General features: G+C 40.0%; 1 protein-coding gene across 5 annotated transcripts in view; it reads right to left on the bottom strand.

The window, feature by feature from the left end:
- Window positions 1-22,471, bottom strand: part of MGAM (maltase-glucoamylase) — a 93,702-nt gene that overhangs the window by 36,012 nt on the left and 35,219 nt on the right. For all 5 annotated transcript variants that reach the window (XM_038559361.1, XM_038559362.1, XM_038559363.1 and 2 more), the window contains 18 exons: window positions 21,769-21,940; window positions 19,755-19,854; window positions 17,369-17,481; window positions 16,936-17,061; window positions 15,748-15,879; window positions 15,480-15,596; window positions 14,471-14,584; window positions 13,104-13,188; window positions 11,623-11,740; window positions 10,165-10,336; window positions 8,193-8,309; window positions 7,481-7,635; window positions 5,920-6,004; window positions 5,069-5,125; window positions 4,410-4,534; window positions 1,523-1,611; window positions 804-853; window positions 70-237 (listed from right to left, as the gene is read on the bottom strand). In XM_038559361.1, coding sequence (XP_038415289.1) covers window positions 70-237; window positions 804-853; window positions 1,523-1,611; window positions 4,410-4,534; window positions 5,069-5,125; window positions 5,920-6,004; window positions 7,481-7,635; window positions 8,193-8,309; window positions 10,165-10,336; window positions 11,623-11,740; window positions 13,104-13,188; window positions 14,471-14,584; window positions 15,480-15,596; window positions 15,748-15,879; window positions 16,936-17,061; window positions 17,369-17,481; window positions 19,755-19,854; window positions 21,769-21,940 — 2,095 coding nt within the window. The remainder of the gene's footprint in view (window positions 1-69; window positions 238-803; window positions 854-1,522; window positions 1,612-4,409; window positions 4,535-5,068; window positions 5,126-5,919; window positions 6,005-7,480; window positions 7,636-8,192; window positions 8,310-10,164; window positions 10,337-11,622; window positions 11,741-13,103; window positions 13,189-14,470; window positions 14,585-15,479; window positions 15,597-15,747; window positions 15,880-16,935; window positions 17,062-17,368; window positions 17,482-19,754; window positions 19,855-21,768; window positions 21,941-22,471) is intronic.

Consider the following 22,471-nt stretch of genomic DNA (forward strand, 5'->3'; position numbering starts at 1 on the left):
ACTTTGGCAAGAAGGAACACCATAAGCTATGAATTCTTGATAAACTATCTCAACAAAATGAATTTTTACCTGTAGGTTAGAATCATAAGTGACATTAGGAGAAGTTTGACTTGGGATACCATTGTGTTTCACTATAACATTGGTAGGTTCCTGGGTCCCAAGAATTTTAATCTCTTTAAATACTAAATTATTGGGGTCTTTGTAAGTTGACTGCAAAATCTTCACATCCAAGCGGTTCTGCAAAACAAACACAAAGGTCTGCTGATTGGTGGCCAAGTCCCTCAAATGTTCTATCCTAGACCAGATACCCAAAACTTCTTTGAATGCCTCTTAACTGTCTCAAATAACATGTGCTCAAGGAGTACAAATTTATTTTAATACTGCCCTGAACAAAAAAGAGAGAAATACACACAGAGGAATTTTTAAACTGCATTTTAAAAGGCTGGCTACTTTGATTTATCCATATCATTGCCTCTTTTTACTAACATGGATGATTCAATTATTGAGAGTTAAGTCATAAATTGAAATGTGCCCATCTAAGCACCAGGTGATACATAGATATGCTGAATCACTATATTGTACACCTGAAACTAACATAATACTGAATGTTAACTAACTGGAATTAAAATAAAAGCAAATAATAATAAAAAATAAAGTTCTTTTACCTTCACAAAAAAGGAAATGGACTCATCTATAGTCATAAAGGCATGTGAAACTACACATATAATTACACATGTACACAAACACACATGAGCTGTCAGACAAAAGCCCACACCTAAGATTCATTAAAATGTGCTACTTACTTGGGTGACAGAAAACTCACATAAGAGATAAACTTGATTGGCCACAGTATCTGAAAGTGCAAGGAAGGTGAATCAACCTCTGACTTGCCCACCACAGAAGAACAGATGACCCCTCGGCTGTATCGAAAGCTACATCTTGAGAATGACAAGATTATAGACAGGTGTCCAAGGCCAGGCCACTTTTTTTTTCCTCTTCCTTCCCACCTTACCCTTGAAAAGATTCCCTTCCAAGAGCTTCCAAGGCAGATGCCTCAAGTGAATCTATCCCCTAAGCTTGAGCCACAAGAGTTGTTAATATATTGGAGCCAGAAAAATGTGTGAAGAAGCATGACCGGATACAGGCACATGAGAAGAATATACTCTCACTCTGCCTCACTGGCATGGGTATGTGTTTCTTATCATCAACATTTATGCAGAAGTATTTTAGGGGAAGAGATCTACAGTTAATGGCAGGAATAGTCTTGAAAACATCTCTTTCAGATGCCTGTTGACAATAAAATGAGAGCCTGTATATATTGCTTGTTTGATGAGAGCATTTTAAGAAGTAGAAACATGTTTTCCTTCTATCTGAGGTCCATCTACCACTAGCAGTGAACAGTGCAACCCAAACTAAAATTCTCCTCTGAGTGATTAGCGTTGCTGTGCCTGGTGAGATTTCTCCCCCGCTGAATGACCAGCGGGAAAAACTCACAGATGCAGGTTGCTGTAACAGTGCTCACCTTTAGTTTCCCCATCATCCCAGAAAAGTTCGCCTTTTGCTTCTTTGTTTTCATCCAGGGCAATGATAAGACCAAGGGGGTTCCGGCGACTGTGGGAAACAAGATTTAGAGACTTAAGACTCAAAGAACTGCCAAAAGAGCTGGGAATGTTGCCATCAGATTTCTTTCCTTTTCTTTTTTTTCTTTTATGCACCAACCGAAACCAGTTTAAGAAAAAGAGAGAAAACACACGTGCAGGAGTGGTAGAGGGAGTGAGAGAACACTGGCCTGACATGGGGCTATATCCCACAACCCTGAGATCACAACCTGAGCCTATACCAAGAGTTGTATGCTTAACTGACTATACCACCCAGGGGCTCCCGCCATCAGATTTCAAATGTGAAAGGTTATAGCAAATGGCTCGCTTTTCTCCAGGCACAAAAGCAAAATCAGCAGGCGCATCTTTCTCTAGAATCAGTAACATCACAGGAGACAGAAATACTGTGAACATTAGCAATAAACATCTATGTAGAAAGCAAGAATTTAAGTGCCAGCATCACTGTGATTGCTACTATAAAACTTGCTGATGCAACTATTATTTAGAATGCAGACTATTAGAAGAGAAAGAAATTCTAGACAATAATTGTCTCAGCCTAATTTTGGAGTTCATACAAGGGAAACATGAACTACGGTTGGGGGAATAAATTTTTGTTTTCCTGCCAAAGAACCATTTTGACTCAGAAGGCAATAAAATACAATAAAGTCCATCTATTTAAGGCAACTTTCCTAATTTTATTATTTATAATTAGTTCATTTGGAGAGGAAAATAAAACATTCGAGTTTTCTGCTTTATAATTTAAAATATGAAACACAAAACAGGACTTAAAAAGGCAATGAGGTAGATAGGCATTGAGAAAGAGGGAAAAAGAGCCATTTCATGTGGAAGCCCTCCTTGTGTCACCACTCCCTTGACTACTTCCCAGCTTCCTGCTCCCATTGGTCCCTCCCTGGCCTCACATTTTATATTCTTTCCCTGGTCAGCCCTCCAGTGTGCCCTATGAAGTCAGGTTCCATTATCAATCAAATCACCTGCTTTTTCTTAACACATATGTATTAAGTAGCTTTGTTTGTCAGCAAGTCTAAGAGATATAAAGACATATAGATCATAGCCCTGTTGATGGCCTTAAATATTGTAAGAAGGACTGAACATATTCACCACATAATCAAGACAGGAAGTAGAGGGACATACAAGTCAAAAGACTTATATGGGAGTCCAGAATGGCAGTTCCAGCAGTGTGGCTGACCAAATATTTTGGGGGATACCAGGCACCCTGAAAGATGCACCCAACACATGATCCTTAAAGGTTGCTTAAACTGCCTTCAAGATGATAGCAATCCTGACTTGCAACCAAGTAAAAAGGCAAGATCTCTCTGGAGTAATGAGACCCCATATTTGGACCCTTAAGATCACTACATTTGGGGGAAAAAAATGACTAAGCACACAAGGTAATAAGCCAGCATGAAAGAAAGTTTGCAAAAACAATGAACAATAATTTGGATTCTCCAAAGGATTTTAGATAATAGAAATTTCAAATACAAGGCATAAAGTAACTATGTTTGAAATACTTAAAAATATTGAGAAGGAAAGAAAAAAAATCCGCTAGGGAGCAAAAAATAATTTAACAGTATAGCAAAGAGAAAAAGTATTTAAAAAGTTTGTAGTGGCAGCAGGCCCTCTGCTGGAAGAATTGAGGAAGATTTCTTGCAGATGAAATCTTAAATTTGGAGAATGTATAAGAACACACCAGGCAAAGGATGCTGGAAAGGGTCATAAGTGCAGAAGCCCAAAAGCAGTCAAATAAATAGGTATGCCTGGGAATAGCAAGCTTTTGGGCATGGCTGGTCTACAGGTGTGTATTCAGATGTCTCAGGAGGCACAGTTAACTTGCAACTAGATTGTGATTGGCCTGGAATACCCTGCTAATGAAAGAATTTGGACTTCATGCAGGGAAGCAACAAGAAAAAAAAAATCTTCATTCTAGAAAGATAATTTTGGTATCAGTATGCAGAATAGCCTGAAGCTGAACAATAAGATAAAAAGAAACCATTTGGTATGAGATGTGAAAGTATTTGGCCTCATTATCATAACAAGTCTGCAGTTTAAAAAAAAAAAAAAAAGTCTGCAGCTAGAAAAATTTAGGTGGTAAGGAAAGTTGAAAAGAAAAGAAAGATTTCTAACCTCCCAGTCTATTAAAGACAAATAATACTTTGAGACATATATAAATGTGTACATCATTAGTACAGATGGAATCTAGAATTTCAGAATCAATGAGTCATAAAGGAGAAATCAGTGAAGTGATATGAGATAGACTTGAAGTGAACAAGTAAATTTTGTACCCTGTTCTGCATCACAGGAAAAGAAGTGGTTCAGTGGGAAGAAAGGAATGGGAAATTGAAATTATAGAGGAATGGAAATGAGAAGGAATGGGTCAAGAGCATAGCATAATGGGTTACCAAGCAGGTAGAGTAATCAACAGACCCCATTTCCCTGGAACTGAAAGGTTTACCAAGACATGAAACTTTTGGTGCTAAATTTGAACCGGTCCTGGGGAAACCAGGAAGGATGACCACCCCAGCGGTCAGTGTGTTTTGAGGAGAAATGCAGGAGGTTTAAGGAAGGATAGGGATTAAGTTCTTTCAAAATCCATCTTGTAAATCCCAACTTCCTCCAAAGAGGCTGAGAGAAGGGACAGAGTATGATGGACTCACACACACCCCAGTCCTCCCCTCCCCGCCCCCACATGCCACAGAAAGCTTCAGCATCTTCTACACCGGCAACAGATGGGAACAGAAATGACCAGCTTCGTCAGCAGCCTCCCCCTTAAAGGAAACTCCAACCATGCTCTACCTGGCCACCGTGGTGGTGGCTGGCTGTTGTGTGGGAAAGATGTGGCCTCCGCGAAGGTGAAGTCCAATTTTGTCTGCAGGAAGTCCCATCTCCACTCTTTGCTTCCTCCATCTTGCTCGGGCCCCCTGATGCAGGCACACATGTCAAGCACCTTGGCAGGATGGCACATTCGCACCCCCCTCTTACCCAGGTGCTGAGTTATCTACAGCTCTTTTTTTTCCACCTGGCTGACCTACTGTCTAGTCAGACAATCAAACGAGAGGAAGGAAATAAATTAAGAACAACAGGTTTTGCCATCACTTGGGCATTTGGGGGAGCATTTATGTCATGCTGAGGCTATCTGACATATATTAGATGAATGGGTAGTTTTAAACAAGTTAGCTGACACCTGACCACACTGAACCCTCCACTGAACTCTCCAATATTTGCTCTTATCTTACTGTTAAATAAAACATACAAAAGTGGGTGTTTTTTTTTCCAGATCTCTTCATGACTGACATTAAGTGATTTAGGCTCACTTTATCAACTGTGCTATGAAATTATAGAAAACAGTACAAAAACACTCCTTGGGGTACTGATAGATGTTCCTCTCTCCAGGGAGGCATCTTGTCTATGCAGCTGTGGTCTTGAGGAGTTTAAGAAAAGTCAAAGCTACTTACAGTCTCATAATCGTACCAGACGGCATCGGGTATATAAGCCATCACTTTCTCTGCACCCTGAAATTAAAACAAAACATCATTCCTTGTGGCACAGTCTCTGAAGGGAATAAAATGGATTTCTTAGCATTCCCAATGGAGCTTCTTAACCATATACTGAGAGAGCATAAACATCCTTTCTTTTCTCTGTAAAAAAATTGTGTCTTTCTTCCGATAGGAATAGTAGAAGCAATAACTTGGCAACCAAAAGAAAAATCCCAGGGGAACCACATTAGGAATAATAATATTTAAATATATGTTGTGGTAAAAATAAATAATAAAATAAAATAAATATATGCTCTGGTAAAAATTCAAGCTTTACATGAACTCACGTAATCCAACTGTCCCCAGTGGCAGGTACTCTCATGATCTCACCTTTCCAGCTGAGGAACTCGCCCCAGGGCACATGGTACTAAGTGAGGCAGAGGCAGCAATCACACCCTGATTCCACCCAACTTTACAGACAGTGCTGGACCCCTGCTCCATTCTGCCTCTACCTCAAGGAGCAAGTAGGATCTGCTATGAAAATCTGATGACAAATAGGACCATTTCTAGCCCCAGAGCCACCATTAGATGCTTCTCCAGTGACTGGGAACTTGATCGAGGAAAAAGACTCATATAGAAAAAAAGATATGTAAGGAACACATCTCCAACTTCACCAAACCTCAGCACACTGTCTTCAAGGCCGACTCAGCCATAGGGACTGCAATCAGACTTGGAATAAAGAGAAGATAAATGGTTCCAGGAAGAGAAAAGTTTGGAGGGTAGCAAGAACAGAAGCAGAGACCATCCGGGTGCCTCTGTGGGACACTTACCTCATCCAGAACTGGAGTGATGAGGAGGCCGGGTCCCCATAAAAACTGTTGGTGTACATCCCATGTACTGCTATCCCCATAGAACCTGGAGATCAAGAGACGTTCACTGAGATCTGGGCCAATGCTTCCTAATAACCCTCCCCACAACTGTCCAAAACATGCAGGGTGCCTGCCTGCGGTAACCCCCCACATTATTCTGGGACACCCTCTCAGCCCCTTCCTTGTGCTCTGGCAGACAGATTCACTTTCCCCAACCCATGCACTCTCCTTTTCTTCTCCCTGGTTAGACACAGGTGCCTATTACAGGATATATGCGAGGCAGGGTCCAGACTGTAAGTCTATTCACCACATCCCCCTTTAAATAAATAAGTAAAATAAGCAATGCATCTTACAACTTCAGTTGACTATCAAGAAGGAACTGGGTATGATCACAATTAGCAGATAATTTAAAATTCTACCCTTTTAGGGTATCTGCCTTTTAACAGAAAATTCCAGGAGATGGTAAAAAGTGACTCAAAAATAATGAATGTGGGATCCCTGGGTGGCTCAGCGGTTTAGCGCCTGCCTCTGGCCCAGGGCGCGATCCTGGAGACCCAGGATCGAATCCCATGTCGGGCTCCCGGTGCATGGAGCCTGTTTCTCCCTCTGCCTATGTCTCTGCCTCTCTCTCTCTCTCTCTGTGACTATCATAAATAAATAATAAAAAATTTTAATAATTAATGTGTAATAATAGTAATAATTAATAATAATAATAATAATAATAATAGCAGGTATGTGCCTGAGAGCCTAGAATGTCAGATCCGTAAGAGAATTAACTGCATTTTGACAAGGAAAGTGTCTTTAAGGCCCTTTTTCAGAGTTAAGTTGGAGATGGCAGTAAAGGCTGGCAGTAAAGATTCTGGAACTCTAGAAATCCTCTGTAATATTCTTATTCATGTATAAATGATAAGTTCATCCTAGAACCTAAACATAGTGTGTTACAGAAGACACCATTCTGTTCAAGCTATCAAATCCTTTAAACTAAGAATCAAGAAAAGAAGGATGAAAGAACTTAAATGATTTGTCTAAGTTAGTCGGTGGTAGAACAAAGACCTCAAAGTCCTGTGATTTTAGTCTACTTCTATCCATAATAGGGAGCAGTCTATTCCACTTAAATATACCTTAAATATACCTCTAGAACAGTATGGAGGCAGCAGTGGCCTTGCAAATGCCAACTGAATATTTCAGTTAAAATATACATATATAGATTGGGATGCCTGGGGGGCTCAGTGGTTGAGAATCTGCCTTTGGCTCAGGGCATGATTCCAGAGTCCCAGGATCGCGTCCCACATCAGGTTCCCCACAGGGAGCCTGCTTCTCCCTCTGCCTATGTCTCTGCCTCTCTCTGTCTCTCTCATGAATAAATAAAATCTTTTAATAGATATAGATATAGATAGCTATAGATATAGATATAGATATAGATATAGATGTCTGAATAACCACTTGAAGTGTCTCAATGTCCACTCTGATATTTGGGTCACCAGTCACACTAACAAAACCCCTTTGGATGATGTGAACTTACTCATGCATAAGGGGCCTGGCCACTGTGTCCCCCCGGCTGTGGGCACGGTAGAAGAGGGTGTAGAGGTAGGGTAATAGAGTGTAACGGATGTTAAGGTAGTGCCTGGAGGAGTTCAACAGCAGAGAGTCAGCTCCAAAAGAGGCAGGATCCTGGGCCTGGGAGGAAGAAGAGGTTGCCATTGTGATCTGACTATGAATAACTGAAGCATCTGGAGAACTCCAGACCCCATTCATCAGAACCAAGAGTTCCCTTCCCCAAAGGCCTGGGGCCTAGGGTGTGAACTCAGCCTCTGAGCAGCACAGGTGGGTAGAGGGAGATCCCGTCACCAAGTAAGTACCATTCTTCAGCTGGCAGCTCATCCAGCCTCATTCACACTTAGGACTTGCTCTGTCAGGGGATTGTCATTTCAATCATTTAGAAATATTTCCTCATCTGATTCTCATTACAAAATGAGCAATGTAGATAGAATGCACAGACATCTGGTAAGAATCTTCACAGACCCGCCACCTCCTTGACTGTAGCACTACCAAGAGCAGAGTCTGTGACAGCAGAGGATTTTCATGGCGTGCCAGAGGCCCTGGTTAATTGCAAATTAGCCTAAGTGAAGCACCAGGTAGGAGGCTGGCTCAGCAGATGTCTTGGCGAGGATGCAGCCAGATCCAGCTCTAACATATGTCAAATTTATCTTAATCATGTCTCCTGGGAGACTTACCTTGTAGCCTTGGCCATTGTGATTCCTGGAAAATGGATAAAATGCTCCCAGCTGCATCCACCTCCTACAGAGCTCCTCAGAGGTGTCCAGTGCAAAGCCACATATGTCAGCACCCACCTGGAAGGACACACAGACAGGATATATACCTCATTTCCATCATCTCGCCCCCTTTGCTTGATATCAGGGACCTCCCAACTTCACTTTTCCAATTTTTACTGAGAAGGGTTATAGAGTGTGGTCAGAATTGGGTCACATCCCATGTTCACTCTTTTACGTATATTTTTTTAGGTGGGGAGGGGCAGAGAGAGAGAGAGAGAGAATCTGAAGCAGGTTCCATACCCAGTGTGCAGCCCAACACAGGGCTCCAGTCAAAATCAAGAGTCACACACTTAACCAACTGAGCCACCCAGGCACTCCTCATGTCCACTCTCTTAGAAGACCATGACAAAGCTACTTCATTTTTCTTTGCCTCAGTTTACTCATTTCTTTAAAGTGGACATTAATTACCCACACAGGGTTTTAGTAAATGACATAATGGAAGTAAAACACTTGACATACAATAGGTCTTGTTTTTTAAGGATTTATTTATGAATTTGAGAGAGAGAGTGTGTGTGAGTGTGCAGGGGGGTCGGGGGGCGGGGGGCGGCAGTTTGGTAAGGGCAGAGGCAGAGGGCTAGAAAATCCCAAGCAGACTCCCCAGTGAGCATGGAGCCCAAGGCAGGGCTTAATCTCACAACCTCGAGACCATGACCTGAGCTGAACCAAGAGGTAGACCCCAACGCATATTGTATGCCCTGCCATACAATAAGAGCTTTTTGATGGGTAGAACTAGAATTACTGCTGGTATTATTATTTTGGCCACATCACTATCAGAATTAACTTTCCAAAGCCTAATCTGATTCTGTCACTCACTTATTCAAACATCTCCAGGTCTCCTCATAGCTTAGCTAGCACCTCCTCAAAACCTGGTTCCAACCCACCCTTCCAGTATCACTTTCTATGCCAGTCCTACAAACCAACCCTTATAGACACATAAATTCTCCCCCTTACTACTTTTCCTCATGTTTATTTCTCAATCTTAAAATGACCTCCCCATTAATCTGATAAACCTACTTTTTAAAAAAGATTTTATTTATTTATTCATGAGACACACAGAGAGAGAGAGAGAGACAGAGACATAGGCAGAGGAAGAAGCAGGCTTTCAGCGGGGAGCCCAATGAGGGACTCAATCCTAGGACCCCAAGATCACTCCCTGAGCCAAAGGGAGACACTCAACCACTGAGCCACCCAGGCTTCCCAAGATAAACCCACTTTTTAAGGGTAAACTCAAGTGCAACCTGTTCCATGAAGTTTCTCCTGATTCTCTGTGTTCCTTGTAATCTTGTCAGAATTAAAAAGTATCTTGTGCATGATTTCCCTCAACATTTAATTTATATGTCCCTAGCTTGTCATAATTATTTGTTTATATATTTTATATATAAGGGAAAGAGAAGGTGTTTCTGTTACTATATTTATGCTTTTCTCTACCCTTACCATGCGTACCTAGCTTAGTACCTTGCACATAGTAGGAGTTCCATAGATACATATGTTGAATTTAACTAAAAGATGTCAAACCCCCCCTCTAGGGACCTGGCAGCATTATGTTTTCTTATGTGCGTGCTGGATACACAGATGTGTCTAGCTTGCAAAATTCATCAACTACATGCTTAAGTATATGTATATGTTTTTGTGTGTGTGTTATACTTTAATAGAAAAAATGTTCCAATGATAGCACTTCAAGGGTGCACTGTCTTCTTCATAAGTCAGTGCAGGAAAGAATGTAGTAATATCAGAACTATAATGATATAGATGAAGCCATTGTTCTTAAGACATTAAACCCCAGGGCCAGGAAGGGTGGGAAAGATGAGCTCCATGCTTTCAGAATTTTCTGTAATGAGGCTTTCTGGGAATTAAGGTTGGGCTGAGGACTCACCATTGGGATACCAAAAAGGTTGAACTCGAGCATGCCAGGGATAGACCACCGAAGATCATTCCAGGTGGCCGCATTGTCTCCTAACCAGTGGGCTGCAAACTTGCCAGATCCCGCAAAGGTAGAACGGGTTAAAATGAAGCTTCTCTTATTAGGGAACACGGTCTTGACAGCTCTAGAAAGGGAGAGAAACTTAGAATCAATGTGTGATCTCAGCATGACTTGGCCCCACAGATATAGCGACCATGCCGAAGATCATTCTCTTTTAGCTCTTTCTAATAGGGTTAGAGTTGCTACAGAAGCAGACTGCAGCATTAAGTATATTTACATTTTGTTTTGTTTTGTTTTAAGTATATCATTAAATCTTTAATTTCCAAGATTTTTAAAAGCAGCCTTGAAAAGGCTAGTATCCAATTTTTATGGAACAAAGGTGAATATTTTTTTATGAAGGTGAAATTTATCTTTACATAGATGTATAAACATTGATCTTGCACATTGTGCTATTTTAAGCGTATGCAAAAAATGACCTTAGGAACAGCCTTTTGGAACTTACGTTCTTTTTAAATAGAAACACTTTGGCCATAATTTTGTAATAAAAAAAAGACATTTTAAATTTATAGATGCTTGTGTGTACTTTTATAATTACTTATCATCTAATTTTTAAAATAAGAAGTCTACACATATATTTTAAAAATTTTGCTCTACAATTTTTAAAACAACTTTCAAGAAGGCTAAACATATACTATGACTTTGCTAATGAAGGAATGTGGTTTTGTTCTGACTTCCTGCTGACAAAGTTACAGTAAAATCTCAGTACATTTTCCTCACTGTAGAACTTGAGTCTATACACCAGGGTAGACAAAGCACAGTGGAAGTTGAGCCAGTATCTAAAGCCCTGAAGCTCATGTAGTCTATAAGTTACTTTACCCTCCATACTCCATCTATACAGTGTAACAGAGAGGAAAATACATGGGTTTTGGATTCATGCAAAAATGATTTAAATTTTGCTTTTACAACGTCTTAGCTGTTTGCCCTTGGTCAAGTTACTTCCCTTTATTTCTTCCAACCTTCCACTCATTCATATATTCATCCATTCTTTCTTTTTTTTTTTTTTTTGACATTATCTGTCAGTTCAAAATTTATTTTCTCCTATAGCTTAATGGAAATAATTTTTTTAAATTCTATGCATTGTCTTTTTTAATTTAAGTTCAATTAGCCATCATACAGTACTTCATTAGTTTCAGATGTAGTTTTCAAATTTATCCATTCTTTCATTTTATACATTCCACAAATATTTATTGGATTCCTTCTTCCTTATGTGCCAGGTAGTTTATTCATTCATTCAGTAATAATAACCACATTCATTTTGCAGAGTTCTTAAAAATAACACCCTAGCACCTGGAATCTAACAAAGATCAATAATTTGATCATGTATTAAGTCCGGAGCAGCAGTGGCCTTACTCTGCCGTGGCGATCGCCATGGAGTAGCCATACAGATTGTGGACGTCGTACTGCTTGCCCCAATGCTGCACTGCATCCATGCAGAGACTCTTGGAGAACAGGTACCCATCCAGGATTCCTGGGGCAAAAGAGGGATAAGTCAGTGAGAGCCTCAGATGCACATTCCCTGCTCCTGGACTGTCATATGGCAGAAACTGGAATCGTGGCACTTTGTGTGGGGGTTTACTGTGGCCATCCTGCAAATGATCACACAGCGTCCTCACTATCAGAGGGTTATACATTTGGAGTAGTTTCTCTGATATATAAATAAACTGTGCTGCCCCCTACACATTCTTCTACCCTGGGCACTCACGTTGACTCAAAGCAGGCCTTTGGAAGCCAGAGGATCCAGTTAGACTTGAAATTTAATCTGAATTCTTCTAACTGAGCCAAATCATGTGGTTTGAGAATAGAAATATTTGATGAAAGTGTAAATTAATTGTTCACTTCTTCTTTCCACTGACCGGATTGTATAAAGGCTACCTCCCCAATATCTCTCATACTTCTATTCTTTTCTGCTCCCATTGTACCATCCTGACTCTGATCCCAATTACCTTTGCATCTTAACTACTGCAGTAGTTTCTTAATGGCTTATTTACTTCTGATCTATTGATCTTCGAATTCATACTGTACTAACACCAGATTAATATATCCCAAACCATTCAACTATCCTATTTCCCTTATATGAAAACATAAATAGCTTCCATCGCCAAAAGAATGAAGTGTGAACTATTTAGCCTCCCACCCAAATCCCTGGCCCACCTGCCCCAATTTCCTATTTTCTCATTAGACTAAAAGTCTTCATAAGATGCCATAATGCTAGCACCACATTCTTTCCTTAATAAAGATAAAATATATCAGTGATCCTCTAGCTTCCTTCAAACTACAATAAATGCCATGATTCCAGGGCCATACCCTGAGAGATGGTGTTGTTCAAAGTTCAATCGGAGCTCAATAGCTTCATATTCACTGACTCTGACTTTGACCTTCAAAGCCTGGGTTCTGGCTTCTTTTCACCCTACAGTTCATGTCTGTTCTTCACATTCTTGGTATCACCAGACTTCACCCTCATCTGAAGACCAAGCCTGGTTATCTGGACTTTCTCTTGTAAGCCCTGACCTCTGGAGATACTCACTCGAGAGTAATAAAAACTAATCACTAGCCTCTGGCTTCTGTACTATATGTTCTTTGGACCTTCCCCTAGAAACAGCCCAGACTGTAGGTAAAAAGACTAGTGGCCTCCATTTAATTTATGCCTCATTTAGGAAAGCTTGGAGTGCTTTGATTTTCTTTCCTAATTTTTGGTATATATTACCCACATTTTCCTCTCCCTATGCACATACATGTACAAATTTCTTTTCTAGGTTGTTCATATCTATCCTTATGAATGTAAAATACCAAACATGCATTGCCAATTTAATCATACTACCACCAAGACTTACTGGGAACAAATGGGGGATAATTAAGATGGCTCGTGGAACACCCTGAAATGGAACCATCAACAAAGTTGGAGACTTCATTCATATCCTACAAGACAAAGAGTAAAACTACCATGACGGAAAAGTAACAAGCCCCCTTATGTTGTACTAATGTTTATCTCCATTTTTTTTTTAAGGAATCAGAGAAATGATTCTAGATATTTCTTCTTTAAAGAGGTTCTTATGCACAAGACAGAAACAGATCTTCCTGTTTTCTCTACCCCCTGAAGGTTTCACAAAGAAGTCTTAAAATCCCTTCAAAATGCTATATGCTGGCTAATGGAATTTAAATTTTTAAAAATGCTTTATGTCTATAATTGTGGGAAATGAAACATTTTCAAAAATATTAGGTAAAAAAAGATCTCAGTTTATATGATTCCATATAAATGGAAATGAGCATTAAGGAGGGTACATGATGCAATGTGCACTGGGTGCCCGAATCAACTTATACATTCTCCATATTTCCAAATATAGCTATGAATGCACACGCATATCAATACATATATACAAATATATACATAGAGAGATGAAGGGGTAAGCCCCTGCCAATAGCTGAGCAGGTGAGGGGTCTGGTAAGATGCACAGCAAAATATTCGTGGTAGATGTTTGCAATTGATAACTTTTTAGAGGGGCTTTGCTTTCACCCTTTTAGCTCTCTGTATTGTCCTAATTTTCTACATTTCTCTTAAAGATAGAAAAAAGTTCAACTCTAGAGCCCCCTAAAATTTCCTGAATGTCTGCTGCTTTGCATTTGTTTTCATTTGATATTATAGGTGACATTTGTCCTTATCACCCCCACAACTTTGTCATTTATCACTGGGTACTTTGGTTCTGATCAATCTGTCCAACGTGTTCAAATGAAAGAGCTCTGAACTGGCAATTGAACAATCCATGTACTTTGCAACAACGTAAGGCATATGTGACCTATTTTTACTTCATCTTTTGTTTAAATTCAATTAGCCAACATCTAGTAATCATTAGTTTCAATTATAGAGTTCAGTTATCCATCAGTTTCATATAACACCCAGTGCTCATCACATCACATACCCTCCTTAATGCCCATCATCTAGTTACACCATCAACCCATCCATTTTCAAAAGAAGAGCTGGATTCAGAAAAAAAACAAACTTCTGAGTTTACTTCCAGAACTAATTATCTGATTTAGATTCTAAGCTACATGTTTCAGTAAGATTAAATAGTAACATAGGGAATATTAGAATTACTGCTATATGTGCTTTCTTTTCATCTCCTTCCTGCCATGTTCCTTGACTCAGTGACATAGATACACAGTCTAAACATGAGTCACCGAAAATTCAGTAATAAGGACTCACAATCCAGATTCCATCAAATTCTATTTTGTTGTGGAAAAGCTCAAATTCCTTTGCCCACCAAACAGCACAGCTAGGGTTGGTATAATCAGGAAACACAGTTTTTCCAGGCCAGACCTACAGTAGAAAAAGAAAAACATTGACCAGAGTCAATTAAACGAATATAGGATAAAACAGAGTATTTTGCAAAGAGATTCCCAATATGGTCATGGCAATGGAGATATCTAGGCACAGGCTTTTTCCAGTTGGGAATGGGAAGCACCCCAAATACTCAATAATAATAAATGTCAGGTGGACTCAATTGGTCATATGAGGAAAAACTTATTTTAAAAAACCAATAAAGCCCCAAATAAATGAATCCACGGACACAGGCATCATCTACATTGTTCATCTTTGCCTCTGCTACACCTTCCCCCTCACTTTCTCTAGTTCCAGGCCCAAGAACAGCAAATTCAGGAAAGTCCTGTCCAAGTGTCCACTGAGCTGTCACAAGTTGTGGGTTCAGAGCATCATTTCCTCTTCTGTATTTCCTGCCACCCACGTCCTCTCAGACACTGCGTGTTTGGGACAGCAGAGATGTTAGAAGTGAACCAGGAGATCACACCCTCGTGAAAACATGGACAAACAAAAGTTTGATGAAGTAGTCAAATTGGTCAAGAATTACAAAGGAGAGGAATGAACCAGTTCCATTGGACCTGGTGCTTAGGAGGTATGTGGTGGCATCCGTCAGGGCAGCACCAGTGCCATGAAGCCTACTGTCAGCTGGAGAGTGAAGGGGACACGAGGACATTCAGGGTGCAGGCTACTGTTCAAAGGGATTCAGCTGTGGGGGGCATGCATGAGCTAGAGGTGTCTAGGTGTCTAGGGATGAAGAGACAGGAACAAGTTTATCCCCAGCATATATAAGGCATTTGAAAGTGTCAAGGCAACTACACACACACACACACACAAACACACACACACTCTGCCACAGTGGCCCCCCCAGAAGTCCCGAGGTCCCCCATTCAGTTACCTCTCCAATGAGCGGCGTCAACCCATCTGAAGCATTCACCCATATCTTTGCACCTGAACCTCTGTCATATGGGCCGTAAGGATTGCTGGGGGAAGAGTTGTTGGAGATGGCTGGATCCTAAGAAGAGGAAAGAAACAATGAAGGACTCAGCTTCAAGCTCGAGGCACAGAAAGGAGACTGGAAATTGAGGGTCAAAGGAGAAAGAGGTGGCTGCAAAGATAAGAAAGAGCAAGCCACTGATCTGGGGGAAAGAGAGGATGACACGTACCACAATGATGACCAATTTCTGACTGTTATTGTGTAACTCCTTAACAAACTCAGGGAAGCCTTTATAATTTACTGGATCATAAGTGAAGTCCTTCCTCTCATGCATATAATCAATATCAGCATGCTGCACGTCCTAAAAGTGTAGGCAAAGTCCACAATTTAGCACTCAGGAATTTCCCTGTTCAAATGATTCAGTCAAATGATCACTGTTAAGACCCCCATATACACTGACTCTGCGCTGGGCTAGAAACCAGGTTCTAGATCAGTCCCTGGCATCGAAGTGTTTCTTCCCCATTAATAATTTCAAAAACAGACGATCCATTGTATCCCCTAAGGACTGACTCCCACCCCTGGAATCAGGTTAACTGCATCACCAGGCCTTGTTGCACTCCAGCACTAAAAGCCAATCTAACAAACCATAACAATTACAACAAATGGCTATCAAAATTATATGCATACCTAAATCCTACCCCATCCACAAGCTGAAAGGGAGAAGAGACAGTTTGTCCCATGTCTCTGTCATTTTACTGCCCCATGTTTTGTTTCGTTGCCTTTCTTCTAACTCAAGTTTTCTTTGGCACTTATTTTTTTCCTAATTTTACCTGTATGATAATAGTGGTGCCCAGAATGAAATTGATTCTTACTCAAGATCTATGTGTCTGCCTTCAAGGGAAAGGGGTATGGGAGAGAAGGATTATTCCAGAGACTACTGGGCTTTCTCCTTTGCACCTCCTGAAAAGCCTTACTCTCCATGATAGAACAGGTATGTTCAAGTTGAGCCATTCGAAATATAAAAATATTCTATTATTATGTTTATGTACTATGTGCTTTTGCTCACTTAAACTAGTAAAGAAATGCTTTGAGAACTAAAATTAAAAAATATAAATGTAGTCAATATGTAAGTAAGCATACGAAAATGTTACTAATAAAATGTTATAAGAAAAACAGAGACAAACAGATTGCCTCCAAACCCCAAAATTGTGGTCTCTAAGTATTATTTCCTGTGAAAAAAAGGGTTCCTTAGGTGAATGGCCGGCCCAGCAAAAAAATCTAGCATTCTGAATATGTAAAATTCTTTTTATTATATATTAAAAAAAAAAAAAAACTCCAGGAGAGAAAGCATAAGCAGTTGTTCTTATTCCCCAAGGGAATTCCTTTATTTCTGGAGGATGTTTAAAGCCTGACTTACATAAGGGAGCCGAGCCACACGGTTTCTCTGCACGACTTCCCTCATGCTCTCTAGCGTTCCATAATCATAACGACTGAGATGAAATCCAAGGGCCCAGTATGAGGGAAGGGCTGGCCGTCCAATGAGCTGAAAGAAGTACGCGAAATAAAAGTTAGCAAATACTCTATCTTTAACAAAATTTTGTAAGCATTGGTTTGGGAGCACAAGACATACTCCAATTTCCAATACACCATTTCATTAATGTTGGAATGTTAGCCTAGTCTCCTAGCCCCTCTATAAATCACTGAGGGTAAGATAGATTTGTAGTAGCAGATTTATAATAGCTACTTCCAGCTGCAGATTTTTGTGCCTCACATCTGCATATTAAATTTACTTTTCTTTGTATGATTTAGGATTTATTTCCTCAGTCATCATCATGATATTGTAAGTTTACCTCTAGATACTCTTGAACAACTTGCTCTGGAGTGTTTCCCAAAAACACATAGAAGTCGAGAATGCCCCCGATGGTGCGGTAAGTGATGGCTGGGGTGGGCTGGAGGGCAACCTCTTGCAAGATTTAAAAGTGAAAAACATAAAAATTAGAATTTACTGTAGAGTAATAACTGCAAAGTTTTAGACCAAAGGATAGCCAATCATTTGAATATTAAGAAGGTGAATCTAATGCCTCAAATTTTGTATACAAAGGGACACATTCTGATGATCAAGTCCACCCTCGCAGCACAAGAGAGGCAAAGCCTTTGATCTGTGACAGGTTTTGATTAATCGGTGACTGGAGTGTCTTCACTACTGTATCAGGACTCAGGCTTTCATGAAAAAGCACTCAGTTTTGTGAAGGGGTCCAGAATAAGCCACTGTAGCACAGAAATTATTTTAAGCTGAAGACATTTGAGTTTCTGAAATCCGTAATCAGCCAAAAAGCAGAGCTTTCCAAATAAACTCAGTTGTCATAAATTCCTACCCCTGAAGCAACTCTATCTTCTGAGACAATATGTTGGCAGGACAGCCAAAGAGACATTATCATAAGAATATCCTATCCACCAGCAGTTCTCCTAAAGCCTCATTTATCTTTCCCAAAAGTCATTTGTTTTTCCATAAGTACCCTTTCTTCCCCCTCCTATTTACATATGAAGGTGGGATATAAGCCCCAAATTCTAACCACCCCTCTGAGAAGTTACTCTGGTGAGTGCTCTCCTGTGTACCTATGTGACACATGTAAATAAACTGTCTTTTCTCTTGCTAACCTATCTCTTGTCCCTTTGACTCACAGCCCCCAAATACTGGGCTTGCGAGGGCAGAGGAAAAGTTTTTCCTTTTTTTTTTTTTTTCATTCAGCTTTTATTTATTTATTTTTCATTTTTTATTGGGGTTCAATTTGCCAACATTTAGCATAACACCCAGTGCTCATCCCGCCAAGTGCCCCCCTCAAGTTTTTCTTCTCTGACATTCACAACGACAAAACCCGTTGCTCCTGCCCCATACCCCATCGCCATTGCAAGAACATAGCCCAATTAGACACACTGAGGTACTAGCCTCAGCGAATCTCACATCAGGCAAAAGCCAAGCTAAAAAAAGTCAGAGACAACATTACAAGTTCAAAATCTATCTAAGCCTCAATAACAATTCTCAGAGAAGTCTCCCCATAGCCTCGGTTTGCATTTAGGAAAAAAGGCTTCAAGATCTACTGAATGTAGTCTTCGATCATAAGAACAACTCACACAGAGTATCTAGGATCCTGAGAACTTGCTCTTTAAGCTTGTCTTAACTTGTTTTCTGGTTCCTTCCAACACCCTGAAACTGTACAATCCTTGTACTATCTCAGTCAATTCTTAGACTATTCTGTATTTTAGAAGCATTTTAGATCACCTAGAGTGAGTCTCAAACAATCTACAAATGAAGGATCAGAGATTTATGTTTTAAATTTCTAATTCTTTGCAATCTGATACTTTCCACAAAATAACATGAAAACAAATTACTAGAAAAGGGTTCGTGTACACACTTGGATGCTACAGCAATGTTTACTTTCCATTTCTATATTCATTTTACTGTACACCTGAAACAGTCTGTGAACCATCCACAGGCCATGCTTTGAGTAGCTCTGATCCAGTCCATTGATTCTCAGTTGAAAAGAGGTAGGGATCAATATCCTATCAACCCTGGGAGATTCTAATACATCTCCTCTACCCCTGTGGTGACTGATTCATTGCCACTGAGATCCATTGTTACTGGTGCAAGCAGAAAAAAAAACTGGAGCATCACTGATCCTGTCTAAACCTTCAAAGATGGGGAAGCTAGCTACTTTCTGGAATCCCTATAATGTTACATTGTTTGGTCTTAAACAAATTGGTCTTACTGTGTATGACCCTTGCGACTCCACTTTGCCTTGCTACCTGTGGATTATCTGAATGAAATATTCATTGCTCGGTTGTAGCTACCTAGTTAGGCCCATTAGGCCCAAGGCATTTGGCTGTTTACTTAGGAGCATCTCTATCAACCCCTCTACTGGATGAAAGTCTAAAGGACAAGAACAAATTAGTAGAAACTGCCTCTGAGTAAATTATAGGAAAGGCTTAGTTGTTTTTAACTCTGCAATAGAAAATATTCTAAAAGAGGCAACCAGAGTCAAGAAAATCATTAGCTAGGAGAAAAAGCCCTACTCATGGCCACCATATAACAAAAGGTAATGAACTACAGATGGGACAGAGAACATGCAAGCCCCTGAGCTATGGCTTGGCCATTCCTAAAAGGCTCTATTCCTTTTATCACAGTGCTGAAAATTGTTCTTATGCATCTTTTCCATGAATATGCCTTTAGTATTTTACCCATGGCATTGCTGTTCATTAGAAACACTCCAAAGGACAATCCACTAGCATCTTCAAGACACAGGAAGAATGTCTGTGCACCATACAAGTTAGTTCCATCCTGCAGAAAGAAAATTAAAAACACAAATTTACCATCTAATAATCTAAACCCCAAACAGCTGGAAATGACTTAAGAAATCAGTGTTGGGACACCCTGGGTGGCTCAGTGGTTGAACGTCTGCCTTCAGCTCAGTATGTGATCCCGGGATCCGGGATCGAGTCCCACATGGAACTCCTTGCAGAAAGCCTGCTTCTCCCTCTGCCTATGTTTCTGCCTCTTTCTCTCCCTCTGTGTCTCTCATGAATAAATAAATAAAATCTTAAAAAAAAGAAATCAGTGTTAATCATAAGAATAATTGTCAGGGAACTCATGGTCAAAGAAGACACAAATAAATCTATAAAATATCAAGTGTATATTTGGTTGATGTCAACCAAGTGAATTAGTACCCTCTTTTTAAATTGAGCCAGTTATGACCATTTATCTCGTAGAAAGGTGAGCTTGTGATATATGTTAAAATGTGAGAGAACAAGAACTTTGAAACTGTGGTTCAAGAAAATCTATTCCCTCAAAAAGGCTTAACCTAACCCCATCTGCAAAAGCTCCGTCAAGCCTTAATATGAATCAGACATCTCTCTAAAGTGCAACTAGATGGAGCTCTACTCAAGATATCTGGTCTTCTAGTCTTTAGACTAGAAGACTTTAGAACTTGAGCTAATCTTCCAAGACTTTAGAAGAATAGGTCTCAACCTGGGGCTGCATCCCAGTCCAATTAAAACAGAATCCCTGGGGGTGTAAGCAGGCATTGATATTTTGTTAAATTTCTCCAGGAGATTCTAATCAGTAGCCATGTTTGAAATCACTGCTCTGGAACAGCATTTCTCAAATTTTGGTGTGAATAGAAATTACATACGAATTTTAGTTAAATGCGGACTCTAATTCAGTAAATGGAAGGAAGAGCTTAGAGCCCACATTTCTCACCAGGTTATGTCCATTTGAGTAGCAAAGGTCCCAGACTCCTTATTAAATAATTCCCAGATGAGCTTTTCTGACTCAACACCTATTCTGTCTTTCTGGTAGGCGTATGATAGAGTAAGGAGCATGGGCTTAACATTACACAGAGTTAGATCCTATTTCTGCTACTTCAAACTTTTTAAAATATTAGGGTATTTCTGAGCCTGTTCCTTGCCTGTTAAATGGAGCAAATTATACTTATTTTTAAGGATTCTTTTGGTAAATTAGAGATCATATATTAAAATAATCGCTTAATAAATTATTCCAATTATCTTCTTTATCCAGAAGCTAATCTGCTTAATCAGGAAAGTTGCTGACCAAGATCTGTAGGTAATATTGCTGAGCCTAGACAGTAACTCTGATTTGGATTTTCACAGTCAAAGCAATATAAAAACTAAAACAAAAATGATACAATAGCAACAAAACTCTATTTATTTTATTATTTCGCAGCCCCAAACATTCTTCACACAGGAATGAGCAAGACAATATTTTAGTTAATATTTTATCCTATTTTGTTGTCAAGCCTGGTATAAGTTAGTGATTTATAAAGGTCAACCCAAAACATATGGACATAATAACCCACCTAGTGTGCAGAGTCAATATTAGTAATGTTTTCTCCACAACTAGTTAATTCCAAAGGAAAATAAAATAAAGAGTATTTGGCATTTATTGAGCACTTTTTATGTAGCAGACACGCTCTTCTAGAGACTATATGGATAAATTCCTTTAATTTCCATCACAGCCCTATGAGGAAAGTATATTACCCCTGTTTTATAGATGAGAAACTGGAAATGCATAGAGGTCACTCACCCAGAACCACTTAATTGGTGAGTGGCAGTATCATTCAAACCTACACAGCCTCAGCTTAGAATCTCACTCTTAACTATTATTCTGTACTGCCAGACGTGACCTTCAAGAATGAGGCTGACCTTCAGTGCAGAGGCGCTCATCCTTAAAGCTTACCCCATTGGGAGTTGTGTCCCGGGCAAATATAGGCCAGGTCTTCCAATTCATATCATGCCTGTACTGTTGGTGCACCTGTTCTCCCAGACCGTACACATTAGCACTGGGCAGTCGGGTGGAGAATTGCAGGAACTGATCAGCAAACAGGAGGGGTCCAATGCCTGAGTCCAGCCTAGATTCCAATGCAAAACACAGGGACAGGCAGGCAAGTAGAGTAGAGAGGACACAACCTTTCAGAAAAATGTCCTTTACATTTTAATGACTCATTATTCCCTGTTTAACTGGTCTCATTCACCCTCCTGTGATGTTCTCCCATTGACATCAAGAGATCAGGACTTCTTTTCCCCTTAGATATCCTACTACATGACCCAAATAGTCTTCTTACATGATAATAGATGTTCTGTAAATAGTTATTGGTAGATACATGGTTAGATGGATGGAGAAAAGGGAAAAATAAAGAGGAAAAAAAATGATCATGCAGTAATAAAAATGAGAAAAAAAAAAAGGACCCAGTCCAGTTCCTGGACTACAATAAATGCTTAATACCACCACCACAACATAAGAAAAAGTCAGAAGAGGAGAAGGCAAAAAAAGTATACATTTGGAGAGCCTGGTCAGCAACCATGGGCTGATGACCTTTGGGAGTCCTATTGTAATGCATACACCCTTCCTCAGGCTCACACACCTCCCTCCCCCATGTCCT

Source organism: Canis lupus, chromosome 16, assembly GCF_011100685.1.
Source record: "Canis lupus familiaris isolate Mischka breed German Shepherd chromosome 16, alternate assembly UU_Cfam_GSD_1.0, whole genome shotgun sequence".
Lineage (NCBI taxonomy): Eukaryota > Metazoa > Chordata > Mammalia > Carnivora > Canidae > Canis > Canis lupus.